Raw genomic sequence first — 15971 nt, 5'->3', positions numbered from 1 at the left:
AGGAGAAAAAGGCAGACACATCTTTGTCCACTAACTGCTCAGCAGGAAGTCATTTCTCACAGTAAAACAAGACTGATTTTGAAGTAGTTAATAAAATTTTTATTTTTAGGGAAAATCAATTATTTTGGGGAAAAACAGACAAAATTTCCTTGTCATTTTCCCTGTCTCCCAGTTCCCATCTAACATGGTTCTTTGAGTCTGCCATGAAGCTTCCTCTGCTTCAGTCCTGCAGAGATGCTGCTCCAATGAATTCAAAGAAAGCCTACACAGCTGTCATGAGTGGAGAGTGCGCCAAACAACTTCCACGTGTTCAGAATTGGCAATACCTTTTCCTCATTAATGCATGTGATTAGCAAGCTTTAGGAAGTGTTAGGAATTCTTTAATTGCAAGTTTTCTGAAATTAGACTCTTGATCCTAGAAGGCAACTGAGGCAAAACCTTGTAAAATATCCAATTAGAGGGCCTACATTATTGAGTGATGACTTGTAGTGTTTTGCACTGAGTTATGCAAAGTCACACACAATAACCGAAGTGACTGCCAAAGTATGCAGAAATCCAGACATATATACTCTGGCTCCCACAGGCCATCAAGTCATCGCTCATCTTCCTATTTTGTGGAAAGGAGTCTATGCTTTTCTGGAAACCTAGCTCTACTAACAGGCTCAAGACAGACAAAGACTGTATTGCCTGAACGACTTCTATCCAGGACAGCAGAAGACCACCCCTAAAAGGCCAACAGCCCTCTCTCCATTGGCTATGTGATTTCCTCTGAGAGAAGAAACACTCAGTTCTTTGCTGTCTTGTTTTACAATTATTTACTCTGCCCATAGAAATCTGACTGGTTTTAGGATGCTGGGCTAGGTGGTATTATTCATTTTCCACATCGCTCTTCTGCCAGAATACTATATTCATAATGATCTAGATCTTTAGAAACAAACATTTTCTAAGAGTTTATTCAATTCAAAGAGAATTCATAAAATAGTTTTGACTTTACATATTCTTAGAAAGGGATTTCAGAAACAATGGATAATCTATGGCACCCTTAAGTTTTCTAGTTTTGCTCTTTGCTTGGCAGGTACCTCTCCTACTCTCAACACCCCCTTCCCACACCCACACCCACACCCACATTCACCAAAGCTTCCAAAATAGAGTAATCTTGTTGATTTGCCAAGCTATGCTATGATGTTAATTTAAGGGGGGGGGGGGGGAACAACACTTAACTTTTTTACTTTAGTGAGTGAAACAAAACTAATACCTACATCATAGCCGGACGTGGTCATGCATGCCTGAAATCCCTATGATTCTGAAGGCCGAGGCAAAAGAACCTCAAGTTAAGAGTCCAGCCTAGGCAACTAAGCAAGACCCTGTCTCAAAATAAAAAGGGCTGGAGAATGTAGCTTAAAGGTAAAGCGCCTCTGAGGTCAATCCCCTGTACTGCAACAAATAAACATCTATCTATTAGAAATATCTACACCATAGCTTTAGCTGATCCTGGACAAAGTAATTTACTCCAATCCACCTTGAGGTTTCCCAGTACCATCACACCAGCTCCCTGGAAAGACATGACTTACCTCAAGGAGCACAGCCCTGGCACAAAGAAGCCTTCTGTACAAGTTTGTTGTTTAAAAGAACAAAATGGACACTGTAACACATAAAGCCTTTCAGTTGCTGGAGCAAGGGCAGCCCTATTTATGCTCTCTAGAAGTTAATTACATTAAAAAAAAAATACTAAACAATAAACAGCTGGTCTCATGGTTTCCACAGTTTCTATAGGACCTACTCAAGGATAGATTTTTAGTCTTCCTTATAAAACACAACAAAAAAAAAATCTTAATCCCCAAGCATATTACTTCTTTAAAAGCAAGTTTAGGGCTGGGATTGTGGCTCAGTGGTAGAGCGCTCATCTAGTATGTACAAGGCCCTGGGTTCGATCCTCAACACCACATAAAAATAAATAAACCAATATTGTGTCCAACTACTTCTAAAAAGTAAGTAAATAAATAAAACACACACACACACATATATTAAAACAAGTTTTAGACAAAGAATACAAACCAAACCCATTTTGAAAAAAATACAATCCATAAGAGGAATAGGAGATGCTCGTCTAAGATTTTAAGTCACTGTCCACTCAATGCCCCCCTGACCCAGTTCCTGATTTTCAAGTTCAGGGGGCAGGGATTAGGCCTCAGCTACTCCAACATTTATAAAAACATTTTGGCAGGTGCTCTGCCAGGCAGTCTATAATTAGTGAGTGTGCTTCAGACACCTAAATGAACTCAAAGGGTTTCAAATGCCAACAGCCAGCCCCCAAGAGTGCTGAGTTCTATAGCTGCGCAGTGGCTGCCGTCCAGGACTTGAGGCAGGCTGCCTTGCCATGGCACACACGTGTGCACTCACACAAGCCAGTTCTGAAGAGTCGCTTTTTTCAAAGCTCTAATGGCTTGACCTCAACACCTGCTGCATTTCCTGAAGACAGACAGGCTCTGGAGCTCCACTTGTTCCTCGCACGCGGCTGCACTTTCTAGGAACGACCGCACACACGCAGAGGCTGGCCAGCTGCCAAGGCGGGGGCAGCCCAGCCGCCTGGAGCCTGAACTTTCCCAGCGCTGTCAGGGCGGGATCCTATGAGCTGACTCAGCGGCCAGCATGGAACTCTGCCAACCGTACAGCAGTGCGGGGCTGCCGGCAACTCACAGATGTTTTGCTAAAGCAAAGCAATCAGCCAGGAGGCGGGTCTGGGCTGGCAGCCAGGTTGCTGCTGTCGTAGAAGTTGGGATTCTGATTCTAGTCCTAGTTCTACTGCTATCTCCCTGGGTCATGTGAGGGAAACCCTTTGTACATCTCAGTACTTTCTCTGGTTCAGAGGCCTGTCAGTGTAGATGCAGGAAGAAGATGGCACTGTTTGCATAAGACAGCTTCTGGAGCATTACTAGCCACCATGTGCTTGGCACTGCACAGATATTCACATGGACTAGCTCATTAATCCTCAAAGTATCCTTGCGAGGCACCTTCATTACTTTTATTCCACAGATGATAAGACACAGGCTTAGAGCAATTCAAATGTGCTACCAAAAGACCACAGAGGAAGATACAGAAAAAAAAAAAAAAAAATAGGATTTGAGCCTATTTCTCATTCTAGAATCTACTGCACACTGTTGTTGTAAAACTTACGTCAGCTGCACAGGGCTCCTTGATCCAAAGAAGCTTGATTTTTCAGGTTCCAAAGGACCTTTCTTACATTTCTCAGCTGTCCTGTGTTAACCCATGGCTCTTCACAAATAATTTCTAAACAGCACCATTTGGAACACATGAAGAGCATGTGCACATTCTATATTCTGAGTATCCAGGTACTAATGGCTTTATCATGAACTCCCAACCTAAACCATCTCATTGTTTGAGTGAGAATATACTACATTGTACATCATAAAGAAAAAAAATTAAAATTAAAAGACTTGGAATAAGAATACAAATTCCGTAGGCTCCACTCTCCAAGATAATTTATTAGGACTCCAGTCTGTCTTTTTAAAAAGTTTCCCAACCAACTCTGACATTTAGAAGTCATTTCAGCCATGTTTAGAAGTTTTCCTTGGCTATAAAGGGAATTTTGAGGTCCACCCTTCTCTCTTTCTAAGCAGATGTTATAAGGGTGAAATGAAATCATATCTATAAGCCTCTTTACTAGGAAACATACACAGTACAAGAGCTTCTTGTCGGCTCTGTTCAGCTATAAGACAACAAATCTCCCTATGATCCTGGTTAGCCTGGAAATAAGAAGTTCTTGGGCAAGATTGTTCTTTTACGTTATTATTGGAAAAACTCCAGTGTCATGCATCTCACATTTTTAGATGCATCCTCAACACCTCAACACAGTTGCAATCTCATTCTTCCTTTAAAAAAAAAAAAGAAAAGATTATACTGATATTCTTTCGGGTCAAACTTGGAACAATCTACATCGAGTTACTGATACATTCTATTGGTTTAATCAAGAAAGCAAATGTTAATTTCTGTGTGTAGGGTGGGTGGTGGTGGTGTTGGTGATTAAACCTGACGCCTCAGGCATACTAAATACATTACCACTAAGCTATACCCCAAGCCCAAGAAAACAAATATTAAGTGAAAAAAAATAGTTCAAAGTCTGTTTATGGTGTGGATCAGTGAAGTGGGGTGAGCAGACCCAGATCGGCATAGCACCAGACCATCCAATACTCTTTCTAGCTAGCCTTTAGGAAGAATAAATGGCCTCCTATAGTGGAAAGACTGACCTGCTTAAGCTGCTCATCCAGATTCCAGCTTGGCTGTCCAGTTGTGGAGACAGAAGGTGGGGCCTTGGAAGCATCTTTGGTATGGTCTTCTTTAGCTTGTTGTCCGTGTGGTGGGAGCCCTGGTGCTGGAAGCAGACTGGACATGGGTGCTATTCTGGGGTCTTGGCGAGTTGCCTTCTGCACATGAAAATATTTGGAAGCAGCCTGGGCCCCCTTTTCAGCCACCTCTGCAACATCCTCATCCTCATCCTCATCTTCTAAACCACCTTCTTCTTCCTCAGGCTCTGAGTTCACGTTGCTCCGTTCAAAAACTCGGGCCACTGGTGTGGCTGGTGGAACTCTGGCTAAGGGACCCAGAGCAGGGCTGCCAGAAGGTCTCCCAGGTGTGGCAGAAAGATGAGTTGGCTGTGTAACTAGTTTTTGCGCATACAGGAACTGGGCTTCTCTCATCTGCTGTCCCTGTTTCTCTCTGGCATCCATTTGCAAAGGAGCTAGATGTGGCTGCTTCTGCTGCTGCTGCTGCTGCTGCTGCTGCTGCTGCAGTGGCTCCATTACTGCTTCAAGCTTCGACCACAGATTGGCATGGCTCTAAACCCAAGCATAGCCCAGCAGGCACACTGGGTTTATACTTTATGTGATTAACCAAAACCACAGAGGAGGAGGGGGGGAAAAAAAAAAAACCTATGTAAAACAGATATAAAAGGCTTTCTTTTCTCCAATAAAGAGCCATAAGTTCTCAACACTAAACATAAACTTAGTGCTTCTAAACCTGATTTTCAATGAGTATTTGGGTTTTGAGGGGTGGGTAGGGAAAGTTGTGAAGAGGAACAGGATCTAAGAGGGGAAATGGGGTGAATTTCAATAGTGGTACACTACTGAGGGTTTTATTTTTATTTAAAAAATGTTTTTGTAGTTGTAGATGGACAAAATGCCTTTATTTCTATTGTTTATTTTTATGTGGTGCTGAGGATAGAACCTAGTGCCTCATGCATGATAGGCAAATGCTCTACCATTGAGCTATAGCCCCAGATCTTACTGAGGGTTTTAAAAGAAGCAATTCAGATATTTAAGCTGCTAGCATCTGTGTTCTGATCTCTCTCCCTCTACATTCTCAAACATTGATCTGTTTATTACTGAAAAGGTAAATGGGTTTGTACTAAACAGGAATATGAAAACCACAATAATAGAGGGGGGAAAAAAGAAGGCCTGCTAGCAAAAGAGAGACTATTGCTTATATTCCCAGGCCCACTGAAGAAAGATATTACCATTCAAGTTGACACAGACAGACAGAATGCATCCTCTTAACAGAAGAAGCAAAACCAAGCAAACTGCTCTTGGGTTTTAAACTTTGCAAATTTCCCAGATCAAATTGCCAGCCTGCTTGCCGAGTGTACTGAGGCAGGCAAACTGGACATTATAGCCTCAGAAAGAATCCAATTTCAACAACATGAAAGAAAGAAACACGCAAGGAGGCAAGAGTCTCAAATTGCAATCCTTGCTCAAAAACAAACAGGGAGAATTCCTCTGGAGATTTTAAAGTTAATTAATTTGAAACAGGTATCAATATTATCTAAACAAGGTAATGCGGCTTCTTTTTTATAAATGGCCAAGTAAATCTCCTCACATCCCCTTTCTTTATGGTTAATTTGTATTATGATATTTATTCTACAACGAATACAAAAAGAAAAGGCTCTCAGGACAAAAGCATTGTGGGGGCAGGTTTATCTGCATTCTTACCAGTCTCCAAACACATACCCCTTTCACACCCTTTCCACCTCTACCCCCACCCTCCTCTCCAGACTCCTCACTTGAGTTGTTTTCTCAGCAAGTCTCTATAACTGAATTACTATGCAGGAGCAAATTTTAGGGTGAACAGGACTTGCAGCATGGTGTACAATTTTGTCATCACATGAAAGAAGTTGCACTGTACAGGTTGGGACTTGATGCATGCATTGTTTCAGTGTTTGGGGATTGGGTTTGAAAGACAAAAAAAAAAAAAGAAAGAAAAGTAAATGTCTTTAGCATATTTAAAGATTCACAGGGAAGTAACTGCATCCCTAGCAATAAAAATGGTTTGGATTAAGTTTTTTAAATAGGTTAGAGTAAAAAAAGTACAAACTTTAAACCTAGGCAAAAAAACAGAGATTAAAAATTCTCATTTTCTCTGCATCTTAGAAGCACAGGTTGTACTTTTTGTAGTCTGTAAGATTCAAATTCCAATTTGCCCCTCACTGTCTCTACTTCCTCTCCTGGCACTTTTAGAAAGTGTGAGTTTGAGATATGTCCAAAGCAATACTTTCATTCCGCTTTAGCTCTTCTTAGAGTATCAAAAGGAATGAAAAAATTTAAACCCACAATAAATCCAATTGGCAAAATGTTTGTTTATTTATTTATTTATTTTTTCCTGTACTGGGCATTGAACCTAGGACCTTGCACACACTAGACACTGAGCTACATCCCTAGCCCAAAAATGTTCATTTAAAGTTAAAAAAAAAAAAAAAAAAAAAAAAAAACTTGGGTCAAAGAAAATTAAAGAATAAAGTAAATGATTTGGTAGTCATTAAAACATGTCCTGTAATCATTACAATCAGTCACAATCGAAATAATTTTTCAACCAAGTCCTGTCAGTCACTGAACAACTGCTTCTTGTCTTGTGGCACCATGTTCTCTATGCTGTCCCCAGCAGAGGGGGAGATGTCCCACAGCTACTTCAGTAAGTCTGAGATGACTCAGTTCTACAACTCAATATACACATTCTCCCCGCCAAGAGCCCATCTTCCCCCAGCCCCTAAGTAGCCAGTGATCCAAACAATACCACCTGCCTACATTTGGAGAACTTAGTCTCAGAAATCTAAACCACTCCATCCCCTCACACAGGTCCTCCCCTATTTCCCCTAAAGTTCAGGGACCACTAAGCCAGGCAAAACCGACAGCTTGCGCCTTTGAGTCTGGCCTTGCTGACCATTCCTTTACCTTCGCTGCCAGACCCACTGGCCCCGGGCCCCTCCAATCTCCCCTCCCAGGTCACTCCAATGGCCCCCCTCCCATTCTTTGTCCCCCCACCCCACCCAGCCCTATCACTTTTACCTCTACTAAGCTCTCTCAGCCAATTCATTGGTTCTTCTCGGATCGCTCCGACCCCACCTATCTTTGCCCTCTCGGTTCCCAGGGGCCCCCTTACCCTTTTCTTTCCCTTTATCTTAAATCACGCCTATGGGCACAGGACGCCCCGGGGCTCCTCCCCAGGGCTCTCACTTTTCCTCAGTGGTCCCCGCGCTCCGACGGCCCGCGCCTTCGTGTCTCCCCTACACACCTGCCTCCCCTCCCACCTCGGTCACCTCCACCTGCCACAGCCCCCATGCCCGCGGCGGCTGAAAGAACTAGGACCCGCTCAGCGTACCTGTGCGGGGCGCTCCCGGTCCGCCGCGGCAAAGGAGCCGCTCAAAGCCCAGCGCGGCAGCTGCGTCTCCTACTCTCCGCAGCCGGGGGCCACAGCCGGGGCGGGGCCCGCACCGGAAGCGGCGCCGCGGGGCCGGGGCAGCCGGCCGGGGGGCGGGGGAGGGGCGGGGAAGGGTGGGGCCCACGGGCTGGGGCGGGGCTTGAGGCCGGAAGCGGCTAAAAAGGGAACGAGGAGGGGGTATGGGGCGAGGCGGAAGTGACTCTAGGGACAGCTGGGCCCGCCTGTGTTGTGAGGGGAAGCAAGTTGAAGCGGGCGGAAGCTTCAGCCAATAGGAAAGCACTGAATAGAAGAGTTCCGGTGGGAGACTTCCGCGGGGAGTTGAAAAGTGCCGGGCTTCACCTAGTGTTTTTTGGGTGTTTTCTGGTTGCGGAGGTTGGTATGGTGCGAGCGATAGGTTGAGAGAAAGTCTAGTAAAAACAAAGAGGCTTCGGAGTTTTCTTTTGCTTAGGTCCCCTCCTAATCTCCTATCCTCAAATTGGTGGTTCTTAGTCATTTCCGCTCTTTGATCGACTTTTCTCTGAACTTATTTCCTTGGTCTGAGACCTGACTGTCTCCTGAAAATGCTACATCCCCTGGAACCCTCTCACATGGATTAGTATTCTCGCCAGATTTCAAAAGTGGAGGCTGTGTGCCGAATACCGTCACTCCGTGTCAAAACCCTTGCTTCTCCGATGCTGCTTCTTAAGAATTGCTGTTCCTTTACCCACCTCTGTAGTGAATATTTGTCGTTTTGCGCATGGAGCTCCCTATATTATTTTTTCTTCTATGATCATCTTCCTTGATCGTTTCAGAGTCTAGGTGGACAACCCATTCAACATCTAGCCTTATCTCTAGCAACACATCAGCTCCTAATCCTAAATCTTGTCACAAGAAACACGGTGTCGTCATGAATTAGTAATTTGAACATACCATTACCCAACCACAGCCTGTTACCCTCTCAACTGCTCAAGAATTTTAGATAACTGTTCTTTCAGCTTATCAGAACCTCTAATCTGATGAAAGCCTCTACTTTATCTCTTAGCCATTAACTCCCTCCAGTCTTCACTTTCCTCCTTAACCATAGATTCAATGATAAGTAATTACAATACTGCTCTTACTCTCAGTCCTGGTCTAACACTCCCAATATTCCAAGATCTCCATCCTGAATGGGTCTACGTACTTCTCCATGCTTGTACTTTGTCGTGGAAAATTGTCCTGTTTCATAGATTGACATAACTAAATTAATTATACTCTTTCATCATTCTGAACTGACTGGAAACTTCGTTATATTCATCTAGTCAACTTGCTGTCTACTATCTCTGAAAATCTCTAACGCTACACTTCCCTACCACTTCCCCTGATTACTTTACCATAAAGTAATAAAATGTAGAATGCCCTGAAATTTTGTTATGATTCTGTCTTTCCCTCCTATACAATTAGCAATATTAATTGAACTCTTAGTATATGCCACCTCGGAATCATCTCAGTGCTTATTGAGCACTGGACAAAGCAAATTTCTTGTCCTCCAGAATCTTTACTAAGTCAGAGATATAGAAAAACAAAAACATAGTCTCGCAAACTTACATAAATACAGTTATCTAGACAGAAGTGCCAAAAATATATACTAGAGAAAAGACAGCCTCTTCAACAAATGGTGCTGGGAAAACTGGAAATCCATATGCAGCAAAATGAAATTAAGCCACCCTTACCATGCACAAATCTCAAAGTGGATCAAGGACCTAGGAATTAGACCAGAGACCCTGTGCCTAATAGAAGAAAAAGTAGGTCCAATTCTTCATCATGTCAGATTAAGCCCCAGCTTCCTTAACAAGACTTCTAAAGTATAAGAAATAAAATCAAGAATCAATAAAGTGGGATGGATTCAAACTAAAAAGCTTATTCTCAGCAAAAGAAACAATAACGTAAAGAGAGAGCCTACAGAATGGGAGCAAATTTTACCACTTGCACATCAGATAGAGCATTAATCCCAAGTTATATAAAGAACTAAAAAAAGGCTGGGGATGTGGCTCAAGCGGTAGCGCCCTCGCCTGGCATGTGTGCAGCCGGGGGGTTCTATCCTCAGCACCACATACAAACAAAGATGTTGTGTCCTCCGAAAACTAAAAAGTAAATATTTAAAAAATTCTCTCTCTCTCTTTAAAAAAAAAAAAAAGAACTAAAAAAAACCTTAACACACACACACACACACACACAAAAAAAAACAACCCACCGGGTGCAGTGATGCATGCCTGTAATCCCAGCAGATCGGGAGACTTGAGGCAGGAGCATTGCAAGTTCAAAGCCAACCTCAGCAATGGCGAGGTGTTAAGCAACTCAGTGAGACCCTGTCTCTAAATAAAATACAAAATAGGGTGGGGATGTGGCTCAGTGGTGGAGTGCCCCTGAGTTCAATCCCTGGTACACCCCCCCCCCCGGCAAAAAAATAAGAAACAAACAAAAAAAAAAAAACAAATAACCCAATCAATAAATGGGCTAAGGAACTGAACAAACACTTAACAGAAGAAGAAAATCAACAAATATATGAAAAAATGTTCGAATTCTCTAGTAATTAAAGAAATGCAAATCAAAACTAAGATTTCATCTCACTCCAGTCAGAATGTCAGTTATCAAGAATACAGGCTATAATAAGTGTTGGCAAGGATGTGGAGGAAAAAGCACACTCTTTACATTGCTAGTAGGACTGCAAATTGGTGCAACCAATCTGGAAAGTAGTATGGAGATTGCTTAGAAAACTTGAAATGGAACCATCATTTGATCCAGCTATCCCATTCCTGGGTCTATACCCAAAGGACTTAAAACCAGCATACTGCAGTGATGCAGCCATATCAATGTTTGTAGCAGCACAATTCACAATAGCTAAAGTTGGAAGCAACCTAGATGCCCTTCAAATGGATAAAGAAACTATAGCACATATACACAATGAAATATTACTCAGCACTAAAAAAGAATAAAATGGCATTTATGGATAAGTGGATGGAGTTGGAGACTATCATGCTAAGCAAAGTAAGCCAATCCCAAAGAACCAAAGGAAAAATGTTTTCTCTGATAAGTGGATGCATAATGAAGGTGAGCAAGGGAGGAATGGAGGAACTTTGGATAGGGCAAAGGGTAGGGAGGGGAAGGGAGGGGGCATGGGGTAGGAAAGATGGTGGAATAAGATGGATGTTATTACCCTAGGTACATGTATGATGACTTGAATGGTGTGAGTCTACTTTGTGTACAACCAGAGAAATGAAGAATTGTGCTCCATTTGTGTATAAGGAATCAAAATGCATTCTGCTGTCATATATAACTAATTAAAACAAATTAATTAATTAAAAATAAGTTTTATCAAGAATATGTTATAAAAAAGAACAAAGCAGGGAAGGTATTAGATAGTAGTGTCAGGTAGCCTCTATTTTAAATGGTAGAAAAGAACATACTGATAAAGATGACTTAAGCAGAAACTGGAATTGACTTGATAGAGGGGAACTATGTGTATATCTAGAGAAAAAGTATCCCAGTATAGGAGACAGCAAATTTAAATACTCTGAGGCAGAAACATGCTTAATATGCTATAGAAATAGACCCCTATGTTTGATGCTGAGTGAGTGAGGGGTAGAGTGGTAGGAAATAAGATCAGAGAGATAGCCAGAGCCAATCATGCAGGGCTTTGTAGGACATGGCAACAACTTTGCCTGTCACCACGGAAACCACTGGAGATTTTCAAGCAGAAGAATGATTTAATCAGATTTAAGTGTCTAAAAGGATCATTGTAGCTCAGGGTATAACAGACTATGAGGATAGAGGGGTCAAAGTAGAAGCATTAATCCTGACAGAAGATGGTGGTGGCCTAAACTAGATGATGGCAGTGGAGGTGGTGAAAGGTGGTCAGATTCTAGGTGCACTTTGAAAGTGGAGCTACCAAGAGTTGCTGATGGACTGGTTGTATAGGTTAGAAGAAAGAATCAAGGAAGATATCAAGGTTTTTGGCCCAAGTAACTGGTAGAATATTGGTGTCACTGACCAGGGGGATACTATTAGAAACCAATCAGTTAACTATTTCTTGGCAATAAAGAGGAATGCAGAATTGATTAAAGCATCATGGTAAAGATATTTTGAGCTGGGCACAGTGGCACATACCTGCAATCCTAGTGACTTAGGAGGCTGAGACAAGAGGATTGAAAATTCAAGACCAGCCTCAGTGATTTGGACCCTGTTTCTAAATAACTAAAGGGCTGGAAATGTAGATCAGTGGTAGAGCACTTGCATAGCATGCACAAGGTTCAATCCCCAGCCCTGCAAATAAATACACAAATACATAACATACACTTTGCTGAATGAAATAAGTCAGTCTAAAAAATGACATTCTTGAAATTTTTTTTTCTTTTGGTACTGGGAATTGAACCCAGGGGGCACTTTACCACTGAGCTGTATTCCCAGCCCTTTTTAATTTGAGACAAGATAATAATAAGTCTCTAAGTGCCTTGCTAAATTGTTGAGGCTGACCTGAAACTTGCAATCTTCCTGCCTCAGCCTCCCAAGACACTGGGCTTATAGGCATGCACCACCACACTCAGCTACATTTTCTTTTTCCGTGCTGGGGATTGGACCCAGGAGCACTCAATCATTGAGCCACATCCCCAGCCCCATTTTGTATTTTATTTAGTGACAGGGTCTCTCTTAGATAAGTAATATTCCATTGTGTATATATACCACAGTTTCTTTATGCATTCATCTATTGAAGGCATCTAGGTTGGTTCCACAGTTTAGCTATTGTGAATTGTGCTGCTATAAACATTGATGTGGCTGCATCACTGTAGTATGCTGGACTGGGCCGCAGCACCCAGCCCAGTTATTCTTGAAAGCATTAATGGGGCATAAGTCAAGTGATTCTCAGCAGCTAGAAGGGGATGGAGGGGTGCTTTTAAAGGGATAGTAAAAAGGAGGGTTTGGCGATCATGGAACTTTTCTGAATGCTGATTGTGGTGGTAGTTACATGACTCTATACATGTATTAAAATCCATAGGATTATATATAAGAAAAATAAAGTTAATTTTATTGTATGAAGTGTTTTTTCTTAAAAGCCAACCTTTCACACATGATCATTTCCCTTTCCAATTCTCTGGGATCTCCCTTTAGTCTCTTGCAATTTGGATCCTCCCATAAATTTCAAGCAAACTTGTTTCACTCATTGTTTTAATCTGTTTTGTAATGCTATAACAAAGCCTGAGGCTGAATAATTTCTTTTAAAAATTAGTTCTGGAGGCTAGGAAGTCCAATATTGAGGTGTCCCATTTGAAGAGAACCTTGATTGCTGTGTCATCTCAGTGGAAAGCTGGAGGGTAAGAGAGGACCAAACTTAACTTTTATAACAAGCCTCTCTTGAGATAACTTCCACTCCTGCAATAATATTAATTCTTTGGTGCTGGGAAAATTGGAAAGCCAAACATAACAAAATGAAATTAAACCCCTATCTCTCATCCTGTGCGAAATTCAACTCAAAGTGGATCAAACACTTAGGCACTAGAACAGAGACCCTGTTCCTAATAGAAGAGAAAGAAGGCCCAAATTTCACCATGTTGGTTTAGGATCTGACTTCCTTAACAAAACTCCTAAAGCATGAGAAGTAAAATCGAGACTCAATAAATAGGATGGATTCAAACTAAAAAGCTTCTTCTCAGCAAAGGAAACAATAATGTGAAGAGAGAGCCTACAGAATGGGAGAGAATCTTTGTCACCTGCACCTCAGGTACAGAATTAATTTCTAGGATACATAAAGAACTCAAAAAAACTTAACACCAAAAACCAACCAACCAAACAAACAAAAACACAACAACAACAACAACTAACCCAATCAATAAATAGGCTAAGGAACTGAACAGACACTTCACAGAAGAAACACAATCAATCAGCAAATATACGAAAAAGTGTTCAACATCTCTAGCAATTAGAGAAACGCAAATCAAAACTACTCTTAAGATTTCATCTCACTCTAGTCAGAATGGCAATTATCAAAAATACAAGCAACAATAAATGTTGGTGAGGATGTGGGGAAAAAGGCACACTCATACATTGATGGTGAGACTGCAAATTGATGCAACCAATCTGGAAAGTGGTATGGAGATCCAGAAAAACTGGAATGGATCTACCTTTTGACCCAGTTATCCCACTCCTCGGTCTATACCCAAAGGACTTTAAAATCAGTGTATTACAGTGACACAGCCATATCAATGTTTATTGCAGCTCAACTCATGATAGCTAAACTATAGAACCAACCTAGATGCCCTTCAACAGATGAATTAATAAAGAAAATGTGGTATATATACACAATGGAATATTACTCAGCCATAAAAAGAAATAAAATTATGGCATTTTCCGGTAAATGGGTGGAGTTGGATAATATCATGCTAAGAGAAATAAGCCAATCCCAAAAAACCAAAGGCAGAATGTTTTCTCTGATATGTGGATGCTAATTCACAATAAGGCAGGGGAATGGCTAGGGAAGAATAGAGTTACTTTAGATTAGGTAGAGGGGAGTGAAGGGAGGGGGGTATGGGAGTAAGAAGGATAGTAGAATGAATCACACATTATTACCGTATGTACATATATAACTATTCAACTGGTTGGATTCTACATCATGTATAACCAGAAGAATGAGAAATTATACTCTATCTATGTATGATATATAAATAAGTGCATTCTGCTCCCATGTATAGCTAATTAGAACAAATTTTTAAAAAAGAAAAAAATATCATTTCTTTCATGAAGGTAGAGTCCCCATGACCTTATCACCTCATATTAGGCCCCCCCCCCCCCCCGCAACCCAACACTGTTGCATTGAGGATTAAGTTTCCAGCATATGAACTTTGGGGGATGGATTCAAACTATAACTATAACTATGCATTCCAGCATATGAACTTTGGGGGATGCATTCAAACTGGGTATCTTTTACAAAAGAGAGAGAGAGAGAGAGAGAGCATTCCATGACTGTTCCATTCACTATTCCCCTTCCAGTCAGTATCCAGCGATATTGTTCTCACTGCAGCCCAAGTGCTCCAATCTTTTTTCTTCTTAGACAGCTTTATGGCTTCCCATTGCTCTCGAGGGCAAGGCCTAAATTCCTTCACAGGGCCTACAGGCATTAGGAAGATCTAGCTTCTTACCTACCTCTTTGGTTTTATCTCTTTGCCTCAGGACCCAGTAGCTGAAACCAGAAAGTGCTTCTCTCTCCATCACAGAAATATGGTTAAATCCTGAGATATATACCCATTCATTTTACAAAGAATGTAATAGAATCTTTATTTTAGCTTTCAAGGTGTGGTAGATTGAACAGAATAGCCAATGGTTTGAGCTCCTCCCATCAAGAGGTAGAGTCTATTATTCCATTTTCTGAAGGTAGGCTTGGTCATATGTCATGCTGTGGCCCATGGGCATTAGCAAACATGATGCAAGAGAGTCTTATAAAAGTGATTACAATTGGGCCTAGTTATCTCTCTGCTGGGAATTCTTCCACCATCATGTGAATAACTGGGTTAACCTGATGGATGATAGCAGATACATGGTTATTACCCCATCTGACATCTAACCAAGTGCCAGACATATAAGTGTGAAACTTTAGACCAACTTGCCTGCCAACCACCGAACATGTGAGCCAGGCCATTCTATACTAACCAAGATTAGAACTCCCCAACAACCCATAGACAAATGAAAAATAATAAATATTTATTGTTTTAAAAGTTAAATCAATAAATTCTGAGATTATTTGCAACAAATTATAACTGATACTTAAGATGTTTCTTTATATCAGCCAGGATGGATTTGGTTTGGAACTGCTTGGAACTGCTGAGCATGTGAAGAAGAGACCCACCATACTTCATCTTTATATGTTAACTTAAATTAAGTTCTCTCATCAAGTTTCTTATCATTTTGCCCATTTATAGCAAAAAAAAATGTGCAAGGAATACATGTAAGGGATAATTTACATCTTATATATATATATATTTTTAAATTTAACTTGTTTAGTAAAGATAATATCATTTGCATGGTTTTAATTGATTTTATTATAGTTGTCCCCTCTCATCTGCAGTTCCCATTTTTGTGGTTTTAGTTACCCATGGTCAATCTTGGTCCAAAATGATTAAAGGGAAATTCCAGAAATAAACAATGCATGAGTTTTAAATTGCTGTCCTGAGTAGCATGATAAAATCTCACACCATCCCTCTCCTTCCTGCCCCCCAGGATGTGAATCATCCCTTTATCTAGCA

The 15971-nt window shown here is 41.3% G+C and overlaps 1 protein-coding gene across 3 annotated transcripts in view; it reads right to left on the bottom strand.

The window, feature by feature from the left end:
- Positions 1-7756, bottom strand: part of Clk3 (CDC like kinase 3) — a 78085-nt gene extending 70329 nt beyond the window's left edge. For all 3 annotated transcript variants that reach the window (XM_027923640.2, XM_071608463.1, XM_027923646.2), the window contains exons 1-2: positions 7666-7756; positions 4266-4893 (exon numbers count right to left, since the gene is read on the bottom strand). In XM_027923640.2, coding sequence (XP_027779441.2) covers positions 4266-4817 — 552 coding nt within the window. In that variant the 5' untranslated portion in view covers positions 4818-4893; positions 7666-7756. The remainder of the gene's footprint in view (positions 1-4265; positions 4894-7665) is intronic.
- Positions 7757-15971: the final 8215 nt, after the last annotated feature.

Source organism: Marmota flaviventris, chromosome 2, assembly GCF_047511675.1.
Source record: "Marmota flaviventris isolate mMarFla1 chromosome 2, mMarFla1.hap1, whole genome shotgun sequence".
Taxonomy (NCBI): Eukaryota; Metazoa; Chordata; class Mammalia; order Rodentia; family Sciuridae; genus Marmota; species Marmota flaviventris.
Note: the sequence above shows the minus strand (reverse complement) of the source record. Positions and strands in the feature narration are given on the sequence as shown.